A 27,957-nucleotide genomic window follows, 5' to 3' on the forward strand; every position below is an offset into this window, starting at 1 on the left:
TTTTTGTCTTTTTTTGAACCTTCCTTTCTCTGCCCTCCTTTTTTCTCTCTTGATTTAATGCACTCTGTACTGGACACTATAGGAAGAACACACACACACACACACACACACACACACACACACACACACACACACACACACACACACACACACACACACACACACACACACACACACACACACACACACACACACACACACACACACACACACACACACACAGACACACACACACACACACCAGAGTCTAACTTAATCTCTTCTTCTCTTGCTTCTTCTTCACCTTCTTCTTCTTCTTCTTCTTGCTGTCTCTCTTTCTTTCAGGCTCCCTCTCTTAGTGCGATATATATCTGCCTCCCCCCCCTCGGCAGGTTGCCATGGTCGCCATACCTACTCTCTCTCTCCTATTGGTCCTGGCAGAGTGGGCAGGTCTGGTGGACGCCTCCCCCCACCTCCTGCTCCGGCCCAGCCCGCGGGAGCGTGATGCGGGGGCCATGATGAACTTCAACATCGCCGTGATCCACGCCGGTGCTACGGTGCAGGCTGAGGCGGCGGTGGCGGGGCCCGGGGGAAGGGTGCTCTACCCCGGCTTTGGCCGGGTATACGGCTCCCTGGGGGAGAGCGTGGTCACCCAGTGGGGCTCTGCTAACGTCATCTGGCTACAGGTTGGACACTGTCTCCTCTACCTACTGCTCATTCAGCCTTACTTGAAGGCAGGGAATAACAATGACCCTCCATTATTCATACTCACTCTCATTATTGGAGCTGAATGGGCAGCACGCTGCTGCCGTTGTGTGGGCTCTGTTGAATGAGTGGGAGTCTGGCTCGGCCAGCCACAGCTTGTAGTGCTTGCCAGACATGTCATGCATACTACAGACATCCTCCATATGAGTAACACCAGGTCAGAACATGCTGCCCTAGTCGGTCCACTCTATTCATCCGTCTGTTTTATCCATCTCTATTTGTTTTTCTCTACCATCATGTCCCAGGTGAATGACAGTAGTCCTAAGACGGTCCTGTCCCAGCTGTGTGAGCTGCTGGCGGCGCGGCCCCTGCAGGGTCTGGTTTACGAAGAGGAGAGGCCCCCTCGCACAGCCTGGGGTCCTTTGGCCCCAATGCTGGAGTTTGTCTCTGCGCAAACAGGACTGCCCATAGTGGCTGTAGGAGGGGGAGCGGGGCTGGGGAGGATGCCACAGGTAGGAGGAGGGAGGTCGGGGTGGGGGTGGGGGAGTGCAGAGGAGGTGTTTGTATTTCATGTGTGAGTGTGTATGTATGTATGTATGTATGTGTGGACTGGGGAGTGGGATCGTTTGAATCTGTTGTGTGCTGTATATTGAAGCGTTATGCATTGACAGCACTGTGAATGGAGTATAAAAGGTGAGCTGCTTATATAGCCACAACACTTTACAATTGCCACAAAGTCGCATGTCCTCTCTGTGAAGAAAAGGTTTGGGGAAGTGCCGGTGGGACGGAGGGGAAGTTGAAGGTCAGGGTCACTGATCTGCAGAAACTCTGCAATGTTTGATCTGTAAATGGCACCAACTGGGGCCGTTGCTCTGCCTCTGATGTTCCTGGGAGGGAGGCAATGATGAGCAGACATGGGTGTGTGTGTGTATGAGTGAGTAAGGGTGTGTGTGTGTGTGTGTGTGTGCATGCACTGTACATTTGTGTACGAGTATTTATGCATCAGAGAAAAGAAGCTCCACATGCTTTTTTACCAGCAAATAGGGAAACAAGAGACAAAAGCATTACATTTGTGCTTACAAATAACTGTTTTAACCATTTACTCTTGAGGAATTAAATTGTACCACTTTGATGAACTTCCTTTGAAGATGTACCCTCGCCTAGTCCTCATCCCCTCCCATCCTCTGAACAGACTTTTGAGAAACACTCCCTTTTGGACATCATAGGAGAATTTGTGCAACAATCCAAGCTGCTTTAGCCCTGCAGCTGCTCCATAAAAACTTCAAGCCCCGTGATGCCTCCATGTTATGCATAAAGACCGAGCAGTCCAGAGAGTTGTAGTTTTTTTATTTTTTTGTGTAGAGAAAGTGCTGTCTGTTACTCACACACTGTGTTGTCGCTGCGGTTTAGACTCAGCACAACTGCAGAGGATGAATTTCACAGTTCAGGTTTTTAACCAAATCTGCTGCTCTCTTCCTCCCGAATCAGGAATCAGGTTCCATCTTTCTCCAGTTCAGCTCCTCCACCGCCCTCCAGCTGGAGGTCATCTTCGAGGTGCTGGAGGAGTACGACTGGACCGCCTTCTCCGTGGTGTCGACGCGTCACCACGGCTACCAGGACTTCCTGTCGGTGGTGGAGGGCCTGACGGACGGCTCGTTCATCGGCTGGGAGAAGAAGAGTGTGGTGATCCTGAACGTGACCGATGACCCCGGGGGGGCACGCACGCGCAGGCTGCTCAAGGAGAACGAGGCGCAGGTGAGACAGGGGGGAGGGAGGGGGGAAAGGGGGGAGGAAAGGGGAGGAAGTGCTGCGAGTATCATTGGGGGCCCCCTTTCTCACAGGCGGCTTCCCAGCTTTTTCCTTCCTTCTTCGTCTCTCCCTCACCCCCTCCGCATCTCTCTCTCCCCTCTCTCCTCTATCCCTCTGTTCTTCTCTTCCCCTCCCATCTGCCAAGGCATAAAGAGTTCAGCGGTACAAGAAACCACGAGTCAATCTGATCTGCTGGCTGGTTTGTCATGTGGCTTTGTATGAGGAGCTACGAAGTCGAACCACTTAAGACAGCGTTTTCCCCTTAAGTAGTTTTCAGGTTAGAGAAAACATCCTAATCCACACTGCCTGACAATATTACATACATTATGTATTCTCTGCCAGCTTGTTCCAGCTCTTCACTGTGGACACTTTACATGATGTTTACACCGAGGGGATCCATTCACTATTTAACATTCTTGATGTTTTGCGTGTTATTTTATGAATATTTTACTCAATCCCCCCCCCCCAAAGCCAGTCTGACGTATTTGATATCCTAACTTTGGGAACTACGCTAGATTTTAACAACATGTTCTGTGGGTCTGAGAAATGTTTGGCGCCCCAACAAGAGTTTGTAATGTGTGACGCGCTGACGGGCCGCGGCCAGGAGATGAACAAGGTTTGCACCTCGGGAGAATAAACAGCCTCATGTTTCCATTTGAACACAGACTTATTCCCATTATCTGATCACTCAGTCTTTGCTTTACTTCCATTTAGTTACTCTCTCTTTCTCTCTCTCTCTATCGTTTAACTCTCTTTGAATATACATAGACATCTACAGCACATAGAGTCTAGAGAGGAAAGAATGGATCCTTACGCTTTTACACACGATTCCCCATTGATTCATTAACCTTGACCAGATTGACTTGTGGTTTTGGTTTGTACCTCTGCTGTGTTTTATTCCTTCATACTGTATGCCTGCTCCCTCTCCCTCTCCTACCCCTCTCCTTGCTTGTCCCTCCCTTACTTTTCTCTAACTTCCCCTCCTCTTGCTCTGGCTTTTCACTACCAACATGCTGTTTCCCTTCCCTCTCATTCTTTTATCTTCTTTTTTCACCCTGTCATCCCCCCATAAACCACTTTTTTAACCCCATGATCCTCCTGTTCAATTTTTCACTCATCTCCACGCTTGGTCCACTCCCCTCCTCCTCCTCCTCCTCCTCCTATTCCTCCCCCCCCTCTCCTCCTGCATTTCTTTGCCTGGAGACAAGCTCACTCTCCTCTGCTGCTTTGCTCTTCACCTCCATCTCTGTGTGGCTATCTTTCATTCCTTTAGTCCATTTGTCCATCCCTCTTGCTGCTTGTCTTCCCGGCCACAGACTCTGCCCTCCACTGGCTCAGTTTAGTCTGGGTCTCAATGTCATCGCTAATGTCCCAGCATGGCCACTGCAGCTCTGCGTGTGTGTGGACGTGTGTGTGTGTGTTTGTGTCTGGAAGTGTGTACATGTGTATTGGATTCCTTAGACTCCACTCTGCTAGTGTCACTGTTAATATAACATAGTGCCTGCAGCGGGTTGCCTATACGCAGTGCTTGCTTTTTAACCCTCTTGCTTTTCACAACAACACCCCCTCTTCGTCCTTTAGCTTTTTTTCTACTGCAGGACTAATAAATGCTTGTGATTGTTTAGTGATGCTGTGTGTGTTTGCATTACATGCTCTCTCTCTCTTTCTGCCACATGGTTATTTCTTCTACGCTGTAGATGGCCTGATGCTGGCGTCTGGGTCAATTTCTACTCAAATCTCTCACTGTCTATCTTTTGTTCCATTCCTCTTTCAGCTTCTGCCGTGTCAGTATTTCTTCTGCTATCTCTCTCTCTTTTCCTCTCTGTTGTGTGTTTCTCTTTCTCTCTCTCTCTCTCTGTCCATTTCCCGTCTTTAGATATTGTGTGTCTGTTTATAACTCTGATTCTCTCCTTCCCTCCTTGATTCAGTCTCCCTCACTGTCTGTGGCCCTCTCTCTTTCTCCCTCCCTCCTTCCTTCCTCCTCCCCCTGTCACTCTCATTCCCTGCCTAATTCACTGGAGGTTTATTGGCATACAGGCAGGATTGTTTTGCCAAGCCATTACAGTTCAAAATTCAATGAAGGCGCAATTCTCAAAATGTGCTTTCAGTCTGTCCCCCCAGCCCCACCTCTTATTTCATGAAAGAGCCGGCTTCCTCTTTTTCGTCCTTCGATTCCCCTTTGTTTCGTTTCCTCACTCCCGATGCATTCTTTGATTTTACACACTCTTTCTTACTTCTTGGGTATTTGTCAGCATTTAACCTCACCCTGGCTTGTTTCTGTCTTTTCACCCTGCTCAGCTCAGCTTCATCTTCCTCTTGTCGATCTCTTCTTTCTCTTTCCATTTCCCCTTTAGCCCCTTTAAACCCTCTTTGGTCAATTTCTAGCTCTCCCCCCCTCCTCACCCATCCTTACCTCAGCATTTGCAGTAGGGAGAAGTCATCCACTGTCACTCCTCTGTCTTTCTATGTTGCCTTCCTCTCTATTTGATGCCTTTTCTCTCTGTTTCTCCCCAGCCTCACTCCATCATCTCCACCCTTCTTTCACAAATATCTCTATATCTCTCCAGGCCCCGATTTCACCAAAATGTGTCACCCTTTGCTTTTCTTTTTCTATCCCCCCTCCTCCTCCTTTCCATTCTCTGAGGAGTGACTATTCTGTTTTCTCATCTCTGATTACTCCCCCCCCCCCCCCCCCCCCCCCCCCATCTCCTGTTGTCTCCAGGTCTTTTCTCCACCCTGCTTTTAATAACATATGTCAGAGTTTAACCTCTTCCCCTTTGTTTTCCCTCAGGTGTGTTTGGTCTTTAACCGGCCCCTCCCTCCCTCCCTCCCTCCCATGCTTCCCTGCCTCTCCTTCTCTATTTCTCTGCTCTGCTGCTTACAGTTGTTTCCTCCCCTCTTTCTTGTTTTACTCCTGTTTTCATTATTCATAGCTGTAACTGTTTCATCAGGCCCGAGCTCATTAACCACTGACCCCTGTTGCCTCCTGCACCTCCTGGTTAGCACATATCACATCACATACAGCCGTGCAGTCTCTGCCTCTTTTTGGTGTGTCTGCTTCTCTCTGAATCATACGCCTGACTCCCATGCACCTTATCACATCAGCTTACAGCTGCTGTATCTCTCCTCTTACCTCTCCCAGCATTCTTGTTTTTTTTTTCTTTTCTTGATATGGCCTTTTCTATCGCCCCCCACCCCCACCCCCCTCTCCTCCTCCCGCTCAGGTGCACCTCTTCCTCAGCTCTATCTTTCCCCCCTTTACTTCCCCCACCCTCTGTCTCTCTCCATGTCTCCCCTGTCCCCTCCTTATCTCACTAGCGTGTATGTGTGTGTGTGTCTCCCCTCGTCCCTGTTCCCTCCCTGCCTTCCTGCTGTCCTGCAGGTACGCTTGCTGTACTGCTCCCAGGAGGAGGCTGAGCTGGTCTTCCGAGCCGCCTGGGCTGCCGGTCAGGCCGGAGCCTCGCACATGTGGTTTGCTGTGGGGCCAGCTCTCTCAGGTTTGGGCATGGAGAACCTGCCCCGGGCTGTGTTTGCCGTGCGGCCCCAGGGCTGGAGGGACGAACCTCGCCGGAGGATTGCTCGGGGTGTGTCTGTGCTGACTCACGGGGCAGTGGCGATGCGCAAAGACTATGGAACCACGGGTGGGCCCAACTTTGTCACCAACTGCGTGACGGATGCTAATCAGACGCAAAGACTGCGGGGCAGGATGAGGTGAGACGGAGATAAGAGTAAAGAGAAAAAAACTTTGAAGGGAGAATGTGAGGAAGGAAGAGAAATATGAGGTTTGGGGGGTAAGTGCGAGGAATTTGGCAGGCTTCAGACAAAATATGCGAAAAGGGAAGAAAAAGGAGCGGAGGCAGGATAAGGTGTATTCTATGAAACGAGCTGGTTCGGCGCCAAAATGAGCTGGAAGGTGTATGGGTGGAGTTGGTAGATTCAGTGTCAGAGAGCAGGCACAGAGGGGATATCTGAATTTGGAGCTGGCTATCATCCATGCAAAATAGATGTTGTTGGTGCGTGTAGTTGTGAGTTGGTGAAATTACCCCAGCATCTGTAGCAAGCGGACCATGTCTCATGTATATTAATGAGCATGCTTTAATATATTCCTCGTAGGCTGTGCAAACAGACAGCAGCACAATCTAACAGGTAGCCGAAGTGGTTCTACTTCTCGTCTTGGTTCATTTTTAGTGTCAGTCATTCTGCTCTACGTAAACACCACACACATGATATTGTATAGAGAGGCTCCTGGAAGTTTGGTCAGTGTGAAAATGAGCCAAATATGCAATTAATTACTTTGTTTGCAGACATTTTGGTAAATGAAGCAGAGCACAAACAATGTGGCCACTAAAGGGAAATGATTAATGTATTCTTCTGTCTCTGTTTATAAACTACAGTATGTCCAAGAACAGAGGAGGACGATGTTCTCATTTCCATTTTTTTTGCACTGCTACCTGCTGTTCACTGTCTGTAACTGCAAGCTGTTGATCCATCTGAAGCTTTCTGTCATGTGGGAAAAAAAGAAAAACCTTTCAGATTTTGCGTTTTGAAGCCTGAAATATGACACGAGGAGACAATTAGAAGGTCTGTCCTGTGTGATTATCAGACAAACTTTAGAGCTCGCAGCTGATTCAGAGAGCAGCAGTTGTTTGACTTCAAAGACCCTGACACTTCTGCACGTCTGATCATTTGTCTGTAGATATGATAAACAGACAAGCCCTGACTGTCACCATAGATTTAGTTTCAAGAGCGGAGAGAAGAGGACACGCGTTCTGTTTCATCAAAACCAGCTTTATGATCTATTTTCTCCTCATTTGAAGAACGCAATTAGGTTTTTCACTTATATCGTGCATTCTCTGTCATTTCCTTATTTTCTACCCTCTCCTTTTGTCTCTGTCCATCCACACGCAGGTATTTCAGCAACATCACACTTGGTGGTCGAGACTATTCCTTCAATAGTGACGGTTACCTGGCAAACCCTTTCCTGGATGTAATTTCCTGGACACCTGGACGTGGATGGGAAGATGTAAGGACATGTCACAAGTTCTTTATGTCCAACCTTGTGCTCCAGGTTTCATGATCCACTTGATTATTTTGTTGTCTCCATAAATTGTCCGTTGTAATTTTACCCTCTGTGAACAAGTGCAAGGACAAAAGCTTCGAGCAATTGAACCTGAGGCATTGGTTTTGTGCTGATTCGAGCACATTGTTCTTGAGCCTTAATCTCTCCACGCGAGCTGGAGAAGCATATCCGTGCCGCATTGGCATCTGAAATAAGGATATTTAAATCTGACAGCGAGGATATGCGGGTCACGTGGGTTTGTGATCATGTAAAGTTCACTATGGCTATCGGTGCCTGAGGCAGAGGAGAGATGCTGGCTACTGACCATTTGACCGCGCTTTGTGCATCTCCTACTGTGCTTGTTCAGTATCTGCTGTCTCTCTGCTGGTTCCTGGTTAAGGTGCACTCAAGCACACAATGTCACACATGCAGGACTACACACACACACACACACACACACACACACACACACACACACACACACACACACACACACACACACACACACACACACACACACACACACACACACACACACACACACACACACACACACACACACACACATGGCACTGAAAGGAGTATTGAATTGACAGATATCTAATAATTGCAATTTTGATAACTGATTGAAACAAAAGAAGCAATGATAGTGGTGTTTTTCTGTAAAGGATAGGTTCACTTGTTTTCGAACGTAGCCTGGAAAATGATGAGAAAAATCAGTGAATACAGTGTGAGGCTGTATGTAGCAGTCTGAGTCGTCCAACTGAAGTGGGTTTGTTCCAAAGTAAAAGTCTTTTTAGTACAAATTCAGTCTTTGTGTTTCCCTGGGCAGTGTTTCCCTTGCTGAGATGCTGCAGCAGAGGGGTAGTAACACAAAGAGCAACAACCCACTTGATTTTACGAACTCACACTGTTCGATCTTCACATGAGCTGAGGCTGAATTTTGAATTGTATTTCTCCACAGAACGAGGACTGTGGATTTTGTGTCCCAATCTTTGATTGGAGTCGCACTAGAAAGAGATCACCTAATGGCCAGTAATCAATAATGAAAGTAATCGTTAGTTGCAGCGCTGCACTGTTACACATAGAACACAATGTTCTGCTGTTGTTCTGATCAACAGTTGCTTATTTTCTGCCGGTGCTCTCAGGTCCACGCTGTAAAATTAACTGCATGTTTAAATAGAAGATGAAGATTTCGGAGTGTCATCACCATCTGGCTGCAGACTCGCCATTGTTTCATGTGTTTGAGTGTCTTGTCTACATAACTGTATGCGCGGCAGCTCCAAGCACCGGTACCCCTGGCATGTCATGCATATTCTATAAAGCTGTGGTTTGTTCAGAAATCCTTAATACGAAGCCTTGTCACCTGTTGGAGATGTTTTCCTTTTAATACGCCGGGATTTTACCCTTGTCAGTGTCAGAAGAGAGAGAGCGATGCTCATTTTCTCAACCACACACCAGCGCCTCAACACCACACGGTACATGCATAAAGACACACAGCGCTCTCAGAGCATGCACTCCGCAACGGCACATTAACACAAACACCGCGCAAATACAAATACCGGTGTTTCCGCACAAGCCTCCGCACACATACACACACACAAAAATACACACTGGTGGTTCTCAGCCTCCTGCTGGTTTTAACAGCCCACCAGAGTCCAGTCACAGCATGTTGTAACATGCTGACTCCTGCCATATCCCTCAAATCCCTTTCAATTAGAAGCTCCTGCTCTGGTCCTTCGACTCTGTGCAAACCCAGGGTACGAAACCCGCCCACATACATACGCACCCTCACTCACTCACACACATACACACACACACACACACACACACGTACTTAAAGCTTCCACACAGACATCCATATGTGTGTACACACTTCTTGCATAAACCCAATTGCACACATACTCACAAGCACACACATCCACAATGAGGATAAGACGCCTGTATCTGCCTATTATGCACATCCACGCTGTTGGCTCTCCCTGAATATTTAATGTTCTCTTTACAAGACTGCACCATTACCTAGAGCCCGGGAGCACCCAGCTTAGCTTACTGAAACACTGCAGACTAGTACTGAAGGTTGTCCAGCATTAGCATGGCTTGCTTCGTCTATGGAGGTGGCACACAGAGCTCGATATTCCAGGATATTAACAGAAGTTAATGAACATTTATTAACTCCACTCACAGCTGCTGAGGGATAAGCTTTTAGGTTAAAGTGGTTCCTGGTTCTTAAACTTCTCCTCCAAAGCAGAATACTTTCCATGTCCTAAAATATTTCAGCAATTTGAAAAGAGCAAGTCTTTGGCTGCTCTTTTTCTGACGTTCTCTGTGTGTGCCATCCTGGGTATCTGTCTGATAGAGAGTAAAATGTTCTCCCATAAGCTCTATCTGTTTCCTGTCTGTGTTGCCTGAGTGTGTTTTGATTGAATGTCTGTTGCGGAGCTGCGGTCGAAGTGCAGTCAAAACACTGTCATTGTTGCCACCTCCTCCCCCTCCTTGCATTACACAGACAGGCAGGCAGGCTGCGCGAAGCTGCCATACTTTACTCCACTCGCATGCTCAAGCGCTTGTGCTCGTATGTGTTTTCCTCAGTGTGTGTTTACTGTATACCCTCATGTATTTCTGTATAGGCATGCGTGAGTGTGCAGTTTGTCTGCACACTTCCCAGTTGCGTATATCACCTTGGTTGTCTCGCTTGGCTTGACTTTTATCAGGTGATCTGCCGGGTTTTCACAAAAAGAAACCAGACTGAATCTTCCAGGGTGTGGTTCTTCCTTGTGCTGCTTTCAAAAGTCTGAATATCCCAGGCACAAGCATCTAACACATCCAGAGTGCAAATAAACAATGCAAAGAAGCAGAGAAAACAATGACACAGCCAAAGGGATGCTTGACAGACATTTTCAGGTCAGCAGTGGACACAGAACAATGTGGCCTCACAGCATCATCCAAAAACAGATTTATATAAAAAAAAAATCATGCTAAAAAAAACAAACATCTGCAGCATTGTGTCTGTCCTCTCCATGTGTGTTTTTAATATGTAAATGCATTTACAGAGGAACCAGAGGTCTAAAATGAAACCATGACGTAGTTTCCAGACGATCCGGTGATTTAGAGCTGCTGCTTCCCCCACAAAAAACAAAACAAAAAAAACATCACCACCACTCCCTCACTGAAGACTACTCTTTGTTTGACTCAGAGCTATTATATGTAAATCATGATTATTTTGTGCGCTGTCTGTTTTGACACCAAAGTAAATGACTTGTACAAACATAACTGGATAACCACCGTTGCCCCATCAATCAGTGTAGCCTTTGCACATGCACATATTTGTCAGGTTATTGCTCCTGTTCTGCATAACAACAAATATTAAAGCTTGGTGTTAGAAGAAAGTATAATAGAGTGGAAGAGAGTAGAACAGAGTGAGGAGGCACAATATCCTGTATAATACCCGTACAATACAGTCAAACCTGGTTCTGTTTCCCTGCACTAAATAAAACCTCCGTGAAGCTTATAATATTCTTATTGAAGCTGCCAGAGAGATGCTCATTCACACAGCCTAATACTAATACAATGTAAATATGAAACAAAATGAGGCTAATGAACATTCCCCTAAAGCATTTGTTGCAACTGAATTATACTGGATTGATGCTCGTGCTGTTGTGCTGTTGTGTCTCTCCTCCCCATACTGTATGTGATGACAAGTAAATATATAGGGCTAAAGGACTGATAATATTTAACCTTGATTTGATGTGACATTAGATGGTTTTTATTGTGATCAACAATACAAAATGCACCTGTCCAGTTATAAAAAATGTAATAGAAAAAACAGAGAAAAACGCAGAGCAGATGCTGTACACCACCAAACCTGAATACAACTGTACACATACAAGATAATTATGAATGAAACATTAAAGTTAATGTAACTGTATTTCCATAGTGGTCCTGTCCGCGCCAAATCTTGATAACAACACACACAATAGTCTAACTACGGGTTTTAACAAGCATTACATTTTTACAAAAAATACTGAGTGCACTCCTTAACACCTTTTCTACAATATCGTGAGACACTGTGACTCTAGGTTCAAGTATGTTGTAAAGATGACCCCGTTTTATGTATCATCATAAACGAAGATAGTATCAGTTCAAATACGAAACAACATAAAGCCAGACAATAAAAAAACAACCAGTGTGTGGGTTGAAATGTGTGCCTTTGTGCACTCCACCTTTCTCTAATGTTTCTTTTGCCTGTTCCCTCAGGTAGGCTGGTGGGAGAACGGCGTACTGAGGCTGCGGTACCCAGCCTGGTCCCGCTACGGGCCATTCCTTAAACCACCCGATGATGCCCAGCACCTGCGTGTTGTCACGCTGGAGGAGAGGCCATTTGTCATTGTGGAGCTGGCAGACGCCGCATCTGGAACCTGCATCCGTGACTCAGTGCCCTGCAGACGACCCCTTAATGCCAGGTTTAAATCCACAAGGGAAATTGATGAAAGTTGTTGTATAATAATATAAATGTAATAATACTACCATTTTCCACTTGATGTCTTTTAATGAGAAATTAAAATGTCCAAAATTGCAACTTCAGGTAAATAATAAGTAAAGGAGCAGCCTCTCTACTATAGCCACCAGGTTTATGAATGGATTTCCATTGCTCTCATGATGCCATCCAATTGAGGGGACATCAATCACCTATCAGAACTGTGGTGTCTTCGCTGCCTGGCCATAATCAATAATGGACTGCTCTCCAGAGGATCAGTGGAATGACTCAGGAGTCTGGGATCAGATATGACCACAGTGGAGCTTTATGGTTCATCAGCTTCTGGAGAGATGACAGCACCTATCCTACAGTGGTCGATCAAACCTGTCACTAAGGGCTCGGCCAAATATTCCTTTTCTATAACAATGTCCTTCTGTTTTCTTTTCCTTTTCTTTCCTCTCATTCCCTGGTGTAGTGCTCCTGTGGTTTTTGCTTCCCTTTTCTTTTTCATTTATTCTCTAACTCATCCAGTGTTGAAATGCACCATTACACATCGATCAGGAAGCTGTTTTTTTTTTCTTTTTTCATTTACAGTTTCATTTCATTTTTTTTTTTTTGTTAACAATTTTTTCCCCTCTTCTGACTCTTCCCCAGTGCGATCCATGAGGGTGTTGCTCCCATGAAGCAGTGCTGCAAAGGCTTCTGCATCGACATCCTCAAGAGACTGGCCAGGATTGTTGGCTTTACCTATGACCTTTACTTAGTGACCAATGGGAAACATGGGAAGAAAATTGATGGGGTTTGGAACGGCATGATCGGAGAGGCAAGTCTGTGTGTCTGTGTGTGTTTGTTTGTTTGTGTATTTGTGGGTGCCTTTGGTTCTGCTTGTCTGCCTTTTTGAGCAATGTGGTCTCATTGTCGGCTTTGTGTCACTTGTGTATGCGGGAAAGGTGTGTGTATGGTGTATATGTGTGTGTGTGTGTGTGTGTGTAGGTTTATGTTTGTGCCTCATATTTTCCGTTGCATATTCAGTCAGCAAGTCTCAGAGTAGCATTCCTCAGCTCAGCCTGTGCTCACTGTGTCCTGGGTGACCGGTTAAACGCTGTGTGTCACATCAATCGCTGTGAGAGTTATGGCCACTTAACCACTGCCAGCAATCAGACAGCTGTCATTTATTACACACACACGCACGCACACACACACGCACATACACACACACACACACACACACACACAGACACAAATATGTTCAGACACAAACAAACAAAAAAACACAGTTACAAATTAGCATGATGGCTAACCCATGCAGCGAACACAATGAACACAGTTTTTATCTGTGGAGACACATCTCTGTAAACATTAACACATACAATCACACACATACACACATTGTCAGACGCCCCCTGGCTAGTAGCGATTAGTCCTTGATATTTTCTTGGCAGCGCTCACTGAGGTTCATGATCCCCCATCAAGAAAGACAACACAACGATGCTGGCAGAAAAATAAGAAAAACTAGCACACAAACAGACGACCAGCACACACACGCTCGCACACATACTGGGATCGATACGGGGGCTGCTGTTTCGCTGAAGCGCCCCACCGTTTGTTTGTTTGTCCTGAAGGGAACTTGCCAACACCGGTTGTCACGGGTTCCAAAACGGTTTCACTGCGCTCCCCTCCTCCCTCGTTTCTAACTTGATCCCGGGCCAGAGCCGTCTGTGGGATCTATTTTCACATGCAAAAGGCCAAGTGAATTTTGTTTTCTCAAACTAATGTCAGTCTTTTGATCAGATGTTCCAAAGCCTGCCATTCTTTGATCAGGTAATCCAGAGACTTGGCAAAGTTGAGAGGAGGGTGCTTTGCTTTCCGCTTCGCTTCATTTTTCTGCTGATTTGCTCTGAAGAGTGGATGTGCCATGTCTAATGTAGATTAACATTTCACTTGTACAATCATCAGACGCAGCAGTTTTGGGGTTTTTCTACATGGTGGCGTGGAGGAGACGGGCCAGAGCTCATTCTGTATGCTAAAGACATGCACAAGAGACAAGTGTTCAGTGTTTGTGTGGGACTACATCCTTGGCCTCTCTCATGCAGGCACAAATGAGGGTGAACTAACAGGGCCAAGGTGCAAACATGTCACTCTCACCTGGGCTCGTGCCTTTGTGAGCTGTAAAGCACTTGTCCATGTAGCCGCTACAGAATTACACATAATTAGATTCCTTTTGTTCTTGTCTCCTTTAGGTGGTGTACAAGCGAGCAGACATGGCCATCGGCTCGCTGACTATCAATGAAGAGAGGTCAGAGGTCGTGGATTTCTCTGTCCCTTTTGTGGAGACGGGGATCAGTGTCATGGTCTCCCGTAGCAACGGAACTGTATCACCATCTGCTTTCTTAGGTAAGAGGCTGTGTTTATGGGAGGCGCTGAGCTGATGTACAGAATCTAATCTAATTGTAAAGTGTTGAGTTTGCATAAAATGCCCCAGTCTTTGGCTGCTAGTCCTTACATTTAGATTAGCCGTTACTTTTTCTTAGCCGCCTGTGTCTTCCTAACTTATAGTTTCACTCCGTCAGCAGACTCTGGACTCCGGCGGGGGAACAGTGTTATTGGCCTATAGACTGCATTGAGATGATTGTTAAAAAAAAAAAGAAAAGAGAAACAGTTTATGGACTTCTGGAGAATTCCTTTGCTCCAATGGTTATTTCCACTGCATATATATTTATATATATATATATATATTTTATGTATATAGGACATAATGCACCAGCTTTATGACATTTCTGATCCTTTCTATCGATAACAATGAATTCCTATTGAATACAATGCTCTTTTGTAGGTCCGTATGTGATGTAGCTATTTAAGTGCTTGTTTGTTTTGCTTTAAAGAGCCCTACAGTCCTGCGGTGTGGGTGATGATGTTCGTCATGTGCCTGACCGTGGTGGCTGTGACCGTCTTTATTTTTGAGTTCTTCAGCCCTGTGGGCTACAACCGCAGTCTCCAGAATGGCAAGAGTGAGTGATGGGTCTAAGCTGTCTGCGTTTTCCCAGCCTGATAGATGGGTCTGCGTGAAGTCCGTCACTTTCGCCCCATGGATTAAGTGGACAGACATACACTTAAACACATCCCTGGAAAGTGGTTGGAAAAAAATTCTAAGAGTCTAAAATGTGTTGTTTTGTTTTTTTTATGTGATAGCCTAGTGATTTTTTTGTTTCTGTTTTGTTTCATATTGTCCAACTGGTTTGTCACATTCAGACTGAACTGATGCATATTTCTAATGTGCTGCCTTGAGCCCTAACTGTGAGTGTGGCACAGAGAAATTATACCTACAGTGTAGTAGTTGAACTGCATCCAAGTATTCTCCATACTGAAGCAGCCATTTATTATTCAACAGTATAGTTTGTACCCCTGTGATATTCAGTATGCCTGATGCTTCGGTCAAACACCCAGCCCGACTTGCCTCTTTTACTGCATGATTGCTGTGCTCTACATAATTTTCCCTCCCTGTCATTCTCACATATATCCCTCTCATTCGCTCTCACCTCTCTCCTCCCTTCCTCCTTTACTGCCGTCGTATTAAAGGCAGGAGTGTTTGACACCTTTGAATGGTGATTCGCAACATGCGGTTTAATCATTTGTAAGATCACGCAGCAGCTGAATTGATCCCTGAAACGTAAAGTCACCGCCTCATGAGCTTTGGTGTCAAAAAGCCGGCGAGGTATTTTCATATACAGTAAACTCATTTTACAGCACATTCAGGGAGGTTTAATTTTAATCTGCTGCTTCATCTGCAGTCAGGTGCTGCTCAAGACACTATTATTGTCGTGTACCGTGAACTGGCTGGATTGCATGTCTGGAAAAAAAAATTAATGTTACAACCATTCATTACACTCAAAAGCATCTCTTTATTTCCTGCTTCCCTCCCCCGCCCCCCTCCGTCATTCTGGGTAGAGGCAGGAGGGTCCACTTTCACCATAGGAAAGTCTGTATGGCTTCTGTGGGCCATTGTCTTCAACAACTCTGTGCCAGTGGAGAACCCCAGAGGAACCACCAGCAAGATCATGGTGCTGATCTGGGCCTTCTTTGCTGTCATCTTTCTGGCCTCCTACACTGCTAACCTGGCTGCCTTCATGATCCAGGAGGAGTACATTGACACAGTGTCAGGCCTCTCGGACAAGAAGGTACTTCATCGCTTGAATACTGATTAAGTAGGGAAAGCAAAAGGAGAATTAAAGTATTAGAGTGAGGCAAATCCCATGCATTTGAATGTTAAATTGATTAAAGCACAGGAATTTAGAAATGAATAAAATCTCATTTAACATAACTCAATTACCACAGTTCTTGAGGACTTAAAAGACAGTTCTAAATACTACTTTAAGTCCACAGACTGCTCTCTTTTCAAAGATTTGACTGTGCATGGAGTGTTGTAAGTTAGTCTGGAAAGTGGACAGAAATAGGTCAGACAGATTGGTGCACAGGCTGGTGTGTCTCATGTCCCTTCCCCTTCCCTCCCATCCCTCCCTTCCTCCCGCCTTCGCCTCCCTTTGCTCCGCTAGTTTCAGCATCCCGAGGTGCAGTACCCACCTCTGAAGTTTGGCACGGTGCCCAACGGGAGCACAGAAAAAAACATCCGCTCCAACTACCCAGACATGCACCAGTACATGGGCAAATACAACCAGAGAGGAGTGGAGGATGCCATACTCAACCTCAAGACTGGGTGAGTTTGCCTTTTGCTACCTCTTGATTTTTTTTTTGTTTTCTTGTTGCTCGGTCTCCATTGAAGCACATTGAAACTGTTCAACTTCCCTCAGGCAAAGGTATAAATATCTACGTATATTGCTGTTTAGTTGAGACATGAAATCATTTGAACCGTACAACACGAGCCAAGATTCCCACATAACAAATGAGTGAGTACAGAAAAGAAAGATTTTAAAAGACTAAATTTACATAACAAAACTGAAGGGTACAAGATACTCTATCTTGCCAGCAATCTTTTATTTATTTATTTATTTTTTTGATAAACCTCACCAAAATAAGAATCTGTTCATTAAAAGGCCAACTCAACGTGTTGCCTTTAGACAAAATCAAAACAAATGAGGATTCTTTAATGATTTATTTTCAGATAGTGGAGGTCGCTGCAAGAGCTAGACAAAAAAAAAAAACAGGTAGTAAAACATGTCTGACTGACTGGCTGGACTTAATGATTTAAATAACAATTAGGGAATGGCAGCGACTTCTGGAGGGTTTCTAGGATTGTCCAGATGATAAGGTGCCCACTAATTTATTGTGATGTCACAAAATAGTCAGATTGTAAATTCACAGTACTTTTTCATTTTCTCTTCAGATGAAACATGGCTGCATCAAAGTGGTACTAAAAGCTCTTCCACTCAGTTGTAATCAGATCTTTGACAAGAGACAATACATCTCACCACAGGGCCCGTTCAGCAAAACGTATTTATGTACATCATCCCATCTGAAGATAGAGCAGCTTATCTGTGTGGTCATTCATCTTTTCTTTTTGTTTCTGACATCATTTTCTCTTTGTTGTTCTCATTCCTGTACTACATAGCAGGCCATCACAGGCAGTGGCACTCGATTCAACTGCCACTAACATTTCACATCTTTTGGTCACACTTCCTGCTTTCACATTTACTCTCTCTCTCTCTCTCTCTCTCTCTCTCTCTCTCTCTCTCTCTTTCTTTCTCTCTCTCCACCGTCGCTGCTATCTCCACCCACCCACATGGTGCAAGCAGCATTTCCCTCTCCAGTTTCTAGTAGAATCTCTATCAGCCGTCGTGTTGGATAATCCCAGTTTACTTTATCCTAAGCCTCTGTCATCGTTTCTCCCTCCCCATCGCCTTGACGCCACAATTATAACTCAGTGTTAACATGCACAAAAATGAGAAACTCCTGCTGTCTTTTTTTTGTATTAATCTTCCTTAGTATCTCTCCCCTTCCCCTTCCTCTCCCTCCTCATCTGCCCTGCTATCTCAATGTTTCTTTCCTTCCCTCCGTCTCCTCTCGGTCCACTCTTTCCCCTCCCAGTGTGCCTTCTCGGTGTGTCTGTATTTAAACTTTATAATCCTCATCACTCTCTGGCTCTACCCCATGTCTTTTCCCCCTGAAGTGTGTAAATCTTTCCCCCCTCTCCCTCTCTCCCTGTCACTGCGCTCTTCGCACCGTATAAATCCCCATCCTCCTCTTCTCCTCCGCCTCCTCCTCCACCGCCACCTTCCCACTCCCTTGTAGTCACACATCTTTCCCTGATCTCTGCCTTATTTTATTCTTCTTGTGTTTTCAATCTTTTCCACCAAGCCTGCTTTACTATTCCACCCTTCCTCCTTTTTCTTGTTATGATTTAACTTTTCATGCCCTCTCCATCATCCTGTGCGCCTGTCTGCTGTATATTTTTGCACCCCAACTCTTCCCAGGTATAACGCACAAGATCCACCTTTATACCTCCTCCCCTGCCTCAAACTGTCGCTCCATCCTGCTGCTCCCTCTCTTCTATTAAATGATGAATGAATCCCCCCTTCATCCCTTTACAGGAAACTGGATGCTTTTATTTATGATGCTGCAGTATTGAACTATATGGCCAGGAAGGACGAAGGTTGTAAGGTGAGGACGAACGTTCACTGACACTTTTCTCATGCACACATACACACAAACAACATGGATTCAACATATGTATATGTGCTACTCTTAGAAATTAAAAAGATATATATCTCCACTTTGTCCTTTTTTTCAAGGTGATGACCATAGGCTCGGGGAAGGTTTTTGCCACCACAGGCTACGGTATCGCCCTGCACAAAAACTCACGCTGGAAACGTCCTCTTGACCTGGCCCTGCTGCAGCTGGTGGGAGATGGTGAGAACTTTATGTTCGAGGGACGGGGAAATAATTAGGACAATAGGGGGGCAAAGGGAAGGTTATGGGGGAAATGACAAGATGAAGAGAGGAGCGACAGAGCACATAGGTGGGGGTGGTTGGATGGAGGACACAGGGGATGGATGGATGAGAGGATGTTAAGGAGTGGATGGGGGAGTATAAGGTGTGGAGAGAGTAATGGCTGTAAGGGGTTTTGATTGCGACGGAGGGAATAATGGTGTGTAGGAGAGGGGTGGTGGTGCTGCTGAAGAGGTTTGTAGGTCTCTTTATTGGCTCGACGAGAGTAGGGGAAATAACGGGTGGTTGGGAGCAAGAAGGATGTTGTTTGTTCGTTTCAGGCATTGCAAAAATGACTTGATTCTGTTGGTAAAAGTGCACAAGCCTCTTCCCCCTTTTTCACTCCCCTCAATCCATCCGACTTTAACTCCCTTTCCCTTTTTCTTGCTCCAACTGGTAAAAGAAAAAAAAAAACAGGATTTACTTGTGTGAGTCGGTGTTGTAAAAAAGGATCATCACAACTTGTGCTGTGACAGATTTACACTCATTAGAGATTAGCTGAGACTGACACAGAGCGCGAGGAAGTGTGAGGAGAAAAAAAAAATAACCAAGGAGAAACACCTGAAAATACCCTGAACAAGAGATGTGGAAACAGAGTGGCAGAGGCAAAAGGAGCTATAGAAGCAGATCGGATAATTGAATAATTGATAGTTATGGGAGCATTATTAGCATGCGGTTTGTCTGCTGCACAGACTTTTGTCCAGGATTAATCCACTGGAGGATGGTTTCTTGAGAAAATCTGTTTTTAGCAGTAGTTGTTCTTACACTAATGCTTGATTGTCATTTTACACAGTTCGCCACACGCATTTATTGTCTCAATCGGATGCTGCTTGTTTGGCTTTTCCTCGTGTTTTTAAATCAGCTTTGCTTATGGCGTGGCGGACAAAGCCCTTTAGCTGTTTCTGGCACACAGACACTTTAGCTGCTTACACACTGATAATGCCAATTTGGTGCCAAGATCTATTAAATAAGACTGACGTCTGGAGCTGAATAGCTGGACCTGGAGAACGGTGTGTGCATGTGTGCATGTGCACGTGTATGGATATGTGTGTGAGTGTGTGTGTGCAACAAAAAGAGCCCAGACAGCTGTGACTATGTCTGTTGTTTCTTTTAATCCATGCCCTTGTCCTTGCGTCTGTTCTGTGTTGTAAAAGCCCTTAACATCGGCTGCGAGTGCTGGATGGATCTAGTTACAGGGTGGTGTTGAATGCTGAGGGTTCTAGTCGTAGGCAGGCAGGCATTATTGGAGTGGATTACTAAGGAAGAGGATTAGTTTGTTTGGATGTGGAGGGAGGGAGTGGGGGCTCACATTCAGCGTGCCCTCTCAACAATCGCCCTGCGGCTCAAGGACTCGGCATCACACCTTCAGCTGGGATAAATCATGTCACAGTGTTACATCATTATTGTACCATGCTGTGTTGAGTCATATCATTTTACAACTGCATTAGGGGATAGCGGGGCACTAGAGAAGTCCTCCGCTGCTTTGTCAACCCAGTGAGTGTATTGTTCTCCTGTTTGTAGCCTCCGGTGGTTCATACCACAGCTTTAAGAGATGGTCCATTGATCTCACTGCAACTTGTGTCCTGATAAAGGAAAAAAAAAACTCCTGAGTAGAGATTTTCCTATTTTGCTCTTTATCTGTTCTACTTCTATTTTTTGCATAGTATCATGATTTTGAATCCAAGAATATATTATTCAGTGAGTAGATATATAAATAAAAATGTGAGAAGCTGGGTTTGCAGCTCTTGGCTGGCAGGATTTTTTTTTTGTTTTCTTGTTTTTCTTCCAGAAATCTTGCAATGAAATGAGAGGTTTGTCATGTTGTGATAAAAGAAGGGTCACAGTTACTGCCCAACAACTGTGGAGCTCAGCGTCTCTAGTCATATCTGGCCTTACGCCACATCTGGCACACTGCAAACTGCAAACATGCATACAGCCACTTATACACACACGTGCAGACACACACTGTTTCCTTTATTAAATAATGTCTTGGCGGTGCATGCCAGCTATGCGTTTGCTGTGTGCCAGCTCTACCTGACCTGACCTGCCAGGAACGACAGAGGTGGAGTGTGGATTTGACACACCTGTCAGATTTGGCAGGCCTGAGCTGGCTGCGACTGAGAGGTAGAGACAACTGCCATCACAAAGGTCTAAGGGAGGGAAGAAACAGGCGCAGGGAAAAGAGAGTCAGATTGTAAAAGAGGGAGACGAAAAAGCACAAGATGAATCACTGGATGTCAAATGGCAGGAAAAGCCAGGAGATGAGACTTAGAGCTTACAGAAAGGATTTGGCTGGGACTTGTGAAGTGCGGGGCAGGCCTGAGACTACCTGTTTATCTGTACCCTTCACTAAGACACTTGCTATTTTCACATCAGGCACCTGTTTGGACACATCGCTGCTACTGAAGGTCAATGACACCGATAAATCCTCTTCAGTGGGGCTACACTCTGAAGTTAAAAAAAAAAAAACAGACCTTTGTGTCTTGAAGTGTATGAGTGAATCTAAGTTGAGTTGTTACCTGCGTCTGCCAGTGGGCCGCAGCAGCACTGTGTCCATCTGTTGCTGTAGCTAGAGGCCACGGCTGATTGGCTAATGATGTTCTACAGGAGACACATTAGCTTGGATCACACAGATGACTGAGTCGGCTTCATCTAAGCTACACAAGCACAGCTAATGATGGCACAAATGGAAAAAAGGCCAGAGTTTGAGTTTTCACAGAGCGGCGCAACGTCGTGAGTGGACACGTGACTCGTCAGCTTTTAAAGCCCACTTCAGCCGCTTGACGCGAGATACTTCAGAGAGCGTTAAAACGTAGTAAAATGCAACCTTCAGTCTTGGTTATTACAGTGATGCTCATCCTTGCCTTTGCTATTAGAGCAACAGGAAGCTCTCATTACGGGATCTGCTGGAGAAAACGCCTCTTTAATTCCCTCCTGAGTCACATGCCGCATGCTCTGGCTGTCCATCACTTTGGTCGCACCGGCAACCCCCAGCAGCCAATCATAGGTTTAGCGGGGCAGCTCTGTTTCGTTAGGCCGGCGGGATCACAGATGGAGAGGCAGAGTTGTGGGTAAAGCGGTCTTGCCTGGTCCCTGGTAGGTTAGATGGGAATCTCGAATCCCCCAGAGCTTTACCACCTTGATGGAGATTCTGACCATCCCTCCAGCACAATTAAATGATTATGATCTTCTTCTCCCTCTGCCTCTGTCTCTGCCCCTCCCTATCGGTTCTCTCTCTCTTTTCACATTTCTCCCTCTTTTTCTCTCCTCTCATCCTCTTCAAGCTGAGGAGTGTTCCCGCTGTTTGTCATAATGACACAATCTCAGCCTCTCGTCCTCCATCTCTGCTTCTCTTGTTCCAGCTCCCTCTAACTCTCTCTGTCTCTCCGTCTGTCTCATTTCCCTTGACGCGTTCGTGGACAGAGAGAGAATGCCACTCCCTCTCTCTCTCTATAAAACATTCTTCCCAACTCTCTCATTACTTCTCGCCCTCTCTCCTATGAACCTATCCAACCATCTCACTGTGGCTCCTGGTCTCTCCCTCTCTTTCCTCATTTACTCAGGGTTACAATGTTGAGATTAGGTTGTCGGTGCCATTTTACTTCTCTGTGCTACTTCATTGTTTTGGATTCTCTCTCTGTCTTTGTCACCCTCCTCCTCTTTGTTACTCTGGACACAGTGGTGCTTTTTGTTTTACTGACCTCTGACCTTGAGGAGTCACCTTGGCTAATGGGCAAACAGCAAAAAAATACTGTAGACTTTAGTGCCTGTTATTAGCCTCACTGTTTCCATGTGTGCCCCTTGTCTCTATCTATCTATCTATCTATCTATCTATCTATCTATCTATCTATCTATCTATCTATCTATCTATCTATCTATCTATCTATCTATCTATCTATCTATCTATCTATCTATCTATCTATCTATCTATCTATAGTATCTATCTGTTCTTTCTCTCCTCTCTGTTCTCTCTCTCTCTTTACTGCTTTTGCTGCTTTTTCCCTTTTTACAGTATCCTAATCCATTTCCGTTCATCCCCCTTTTTCTTCGTCATCCTTGCCCCCCATCCCCCACCCCCTTTTTCAGATGAGATTGAGATGCTGGAGCGCCTTTGGCTGTCAGGTATTTGCCACAATGACAAAATTGAGGTGATGAGCAGTAAACTGGATATTGACAACATGGCCGGGGTCTTCTACATGCTGCTGGTGGCTATGGGCCTCAGTCTGCTGGTGTTTGCCTGGGAACATTTGATCTACTGGAAGCTGCGCCACTGCATGGCCACCAGTTCTGGCAAATTGGACTTTCTGCTGGCGATCAGCAGGGTAAGTGTGTTTATCTGACTGTGTAGTGTTTTTCCGCACTGACACACAATATGTCTTAACTTTCACCCCGCTAAAACCTCCTTTTCTGTGGCAAGCATTAAGTCTGCTGCACTAAAACTAGGCTGCACGAAAACAGGACAACACAATTCAATCCAAAATGCTGTGCACGTAACCATATTCACACACATATGTAAGCGTGTGTGTGCCCTTATCTGTTCCTGAGTGTGAGTGTTTCAAAGTGTGAGGTCTGAGGTCAATTCAATTCCACTCAGTCAATTCAGGAGATTAATTGAAATTCAATTCCGCTCACACCCTGGATATCCTGTTCCTTTGACAGTGACCTTGACAGAAACAGCCCACACCATATGCATGTGATTATTGTAGCTTCACTGTCCTTTTTCGCTACTGTTATTGTAATTTATGCATTAATGTATGCTATTTCATTAACCAAACAATGCAAAACCCAACTATAAATAGGAATGGATGTTTGTCTGAGAAAAGGCAATCTTGCATTTCTTTTGAAAAGTGGAATTAATTGCATTGCTGTTTTATGGTTTTCATTCTCCCCTCTTTCTTGCTCCCTTTCTCCGTCTCTCATGTATATGTAACAAAATATGTTTTTTTTTTATTCATGTAGCATATCTGCATCTTTGCACGTCTATGTTGTTATACTTTTTACTTCTTGTTCATGGACCATTTCCCAAACCGACATAAAATCCATTTAATTTCAGCCTTATTTAATCTGTTTAATTTACTATTTCGGTCTAAATTTTCACAGTTAAATGACTTTGTTTTCTCTTTTTTACAGGGCATGTATAGCTGTTGTAGCTTTGAGGATGAAACAGCACCAGGAGGAGCTAAATCGATGCCTCCTCATCACCACACAGCGATGGTTACAGTCCCATCCCAGCCACATGTTGTCTCAACGTCTATGAGTAACCCGGCTATTGCCATGGCGCAACAGCAGCAACCACCGCAACAGCAGCAACCACAGCCCGTCTACAAGACACCTCTACCGGGCTCTCCTCCCACCGTGGTGCATTCTGGGACAGCAATGGGTCCTTCCAACACCCCCATTGCTGGTGCACCCCTCCCTTGCTCCACCTTCCTGCCCCGGCCAGACCGTAGACTGGCTGTGGTGGATCGCTGGAGGCTGCCCAAGTCCGCTACAGCCACCAACCCCTTGGCTGTAAGGGGGACCATCACTGATATGGGACCCTTTGCTCAGAAGGTCCCACCAAACTGGGCTTCAGGTGCTGGAGGGGGTGGGGGACTTGATGGCTATAAGAGATACTATGGTCCCATTGACCCTGAGGGACTGGGGCCCTGCATGGAGCAGCAGGCAGGGTCCCAGACCCCCAAGACTATGCCCCGGGGCCACCCCCAGCCGCCTCCAGCCAGCGTGGCCTTCTACTCAGAGAAGGGCATGGACCACGGGGTGGGGAAGAGGGTGGTGGGAGGTGGCAGCGGAGGTCAGGGGAAAGGGGCCGCTAAATCTCTGGGCACTCCCAGACTGCCTCCTAAGAGTCAGGCCCCTCTGCCTCCTACACCCCCACTGCCACACCCCTCTCCCCCTCTCCCCTCATCCTTCTGGAGGAAACGCAGGCCCAAGAAGCCCAAAGAGCCGGGAGGGCCGCTGTACGAGAACATTCTGCCCCTGGGGCGGAGGGCGGGAGCGCGCGACGGAGTGAGGGAGGGAGGAGGGAGGAGGGCACGCCCCCTCTCTCCCCCGCTCTCACTTCCTGTGCCAGTACCCCTCAGCCCCTCCTATACCCCTCCCTCGCCGTCCGCATCCTTGCACTACACGTCCTCGTCGTCTTCGTCGACCACGTCATCCACGTCCTCGTCTTCGTCCGCCTCGTCCTCTCGCTCCACCTCTCCCACCTACTCGTACAGCTCCTCCAGAACTGGAGGAATGGATGGAGAGGACGACGACGACGACGATCAGCTGACGGAGGAGTCAAGCCTCCTCCTCGGCAGGGGGAGGGAGAGGGAACGCTCAATCATCCGGCCCCGTTCCTTCAGCCACGGGCGCATACCACCCCCGATCCCCCCCAGGAAACCACGCACGTCCTGGGGTGACAGGGAACGAGAACGAGAAAGGGAGAGAGGGGGGAGTCAGTTGTCTCAGCTCCAAGAGTGGTGGGCGAGCTGGAGTGAGAGAGAGAGGAGTGGTGGAGATGCAGAGAGGCAAAAAAGGGAAAAGAAGAGGAGAAAAGAAAAGGAGAAAGAGAAGAAGAAAAAGAAAAAGAATAAAAAGAGGAAAAAGAGGGAGGAGAGAGAAAGGGAGCGAGAGAGGGAAAGGAAGCGGCGAAAGGTGAAGAAGAAGAAGAAGAAGGCGCTAAAAACAAAGAAGAGAAGGAAATCAACTGGGGGGAAGCGCTCTGAGCCAGAGGAGGGAGATGTTGAGCCAGAGAGAGAAGGAGAGGGAGAAGGAGAGAGGGAAGGAGGAATGCAAGACTACTCCTCCTTCTCTACTCAGTATCGGTGGGAAGGAGACAGGGACAGAGGGAGGAGGGAAGGGGCAGACGAGGGCAATGACAGGGAAGAGGAAGACAGCAGCAGAAGCAGAGAGAGGCATCCCAAATCCTCACGCCCTCACTCCAGACACCGTACCCCCAGTAAGCGCTACCCCAACCTCAACAAACTCCCCGCATCAGTCAAATTTTGGGTGAACGGAAGAGGCGACGACTCTAACACTCCTCCAACATCCCTCCATCCGCTCCTTCCATCCTCCAAGCGGAGAAGAAGCGGAGGGATGGACAGAGACGATAGTGGTAGAGTCGGGGAGCGGCGTCCTTTGTTAATGCATTTCGAAAAAGAGAAAGCACAGACAAGAGAAGGGCTGTCCTTCCACGAGTGGGACTCTGAAGATGAGGACAACGATAATGATGAGGAAGAGGAGGAGAGGGACAGACTCAGGGAGGAAAGGGGGAGGAGAGCAGGTAGGGGGGCCGTGTCTGAGTCAGAGAGGGACAGGGCCAGGCCAGAGGACAGTTACTCAGACGAGGGCTCATCGGGGGAGTTTGGTCGGTTTGAGAGGTACTGGGAGGGAGGGGGGGCGGGGGGGGGCAGCACCGGGATCGGAGGCATAGGCGGAGGCGGCTGGTTCTTCGGCACCTACCCCTCCAGGGAGAAAGGAGGCAGCGTCAACAGCCGGGACGACTCCTTACTAGGAACCCGGGCGGAGGGCTGGATCGGTGGTGATTTCTGGGGTTCAGGGCCAGGTGTAGGTTGGGGGTCAGAAGGTGGGAGCGGAGGGCTCGGCTCACAGTGGCCGCCACCCCCCACGGCGTTCCCTCCTCCGAGGAGATACTGGTCAATGGACAAGATCCCTGTGAAGGGAGAGAGGAAATGGAAGAGCGGAGGAGGGAAGAGCAAGGGGAGAGCTAGGGACAGAGGGGACGACACAGGGCGGGTCACCATGTGCTCCTGTAACCTTTACCCCCAACCTCATCCGTACCCGCACCCCCAGAGTCGCTCGCACACCTCCCACTCCAAGAGAGGAACCACGGCGCTTTCCCACAGCCAGGAAGAGCTTCTCCCCCACTGCCACAGCTTCAGCGGGGGCTCTCGCCCCAAGCCTCTGCCTCCCAAACCAGATCCCAGTCAGGCCAAATCTGGCAGCCAGTCTAACCTCAGCCTCAGCCTCAGCACACAACCCACAGACCATCCGCCTCAGCCTTCGCCGTCACCGCCCCAGCAGCCGTCCATGTCTCCCACGTCCCTCCCGATGCCCCTACCGCCTCCGCCCTCCTCCGTCTCGCCACCAGCAGGGATAGGGATGGCGGGCCAGGGCCAGGCTCAGGCTTCGGCCAGCGCCAAGCTCCAGTATCAGAGACTGCGCTCGGTGCCACAGCCGCGGAGGTTCTACTCCCCCCACCTGCCACTCAAAGCCAAGAGCCTGTGCTCTCGCCGAGGGTCGGCCCATTTCTCCAGCCTGGAGAGTGAGGTATGACAGGGGGAGAGGAGAGAGGGAGACGTGGGAGCAAGCACCACTGCTACTGAGAACCGTGGTGCCATGGCAGCTGGAGCCAGGGATGACACCAGAGATGCGGCTGCCTTGGTAACCATGGGTAATCAACTAGCAAACATCACCGCGGGAACTAATCTGGACAGCAGCTCTATTGCTAACACTGCACTGTGTGAGAGCAACGCTGCTGCCACCCGCTCCATTGTACGTGTCCTAGTGAGGGCGACGGTGAGACGCCACACCAGGGTGAGCTACATCCGCTTGGATGGTTCCCATGATGACGAAAGCGAAGGCGAGGCTGCATCATCGAGGACCGCAGCCCCTGAACTTCTTCTCCGCTCAGAATTGAGCTTTGTGATGTCATCTTCGGTTCTCCTCCCCTCCCCGAGTCACAACTATGGATAAGAGTATAGTCTCCAATCTGTGAGTAATGATGTCATATTTGTACACACAAAACTCACACATGCACGAGCACACACACACTCAAGCACACACGCACACACTCACACACACACACAGATATATGCTCAAAACGTCTCCCTCCCTCTGGCTTTGAGAACACGACTTGGTGGGATGTGGAGAGACCCACCCTCTCCCAGAAGATGCCAGTGTTTGGTCGATAGACTCTGGCTCCGTATCCTCATTGGCTGTTGGCTTTTGAACTGGATTGGTGGACTGCTTCTTGGTGTCGGAG

The 27,957-nt window shown here is 47.2% G+C and overlaps 1 protein-coding gene across 1 annotated transcript; it reads left to right on the forward strand.

The window, feature by feature from the left end:
• Positions 1-377: 377 nt before the first annotated feature.
• On the forward strand, positions 378-27,248 carry grin2db (glutamate receptor, ionotropic, N-methyl D-aspartate 2D, b; the record flags this gene model as incomplete). The annotated part of the gene is made up of 15 exons (XM_083990551.1): positions 378-665; positions 990-1,196; positions 2,173-2,439; positions 5,876-6,204; positions 7,402-7,516; positions 11,810-12,015; positions 12,684-12,852; positions 14,270-14,423; positions 14,912-15,037; positions 15,975-16,204; positions 16,580-16,740; positions 18,572-18,641; positions 18,773-18,890; positions 23,055-23,290; positions 24,099-27,248. 15 exons carry the CDS (start codon positions 378-380, stop codon positions 27,246-27,248), a joined length of 5,826 nt encoding a protein of 1,941 aa, XP_083846677.1.
• Between the last annotated feature and the right edge of the window lie 709 nt (positions 27,249-27,957).

This window comes from Trachurus trachurus, assembly GCF_905171665.1.
Source record: "Trachurus trachurus genome assembly, chromosome: 16".
Taxonomy (NCBI): domain Eukaryota; kingdom Metazoa; phylum Chordata; class Actinopteri; order Carangiformes; family Carangidae; genus Trachurus; species Trachurus trachurus.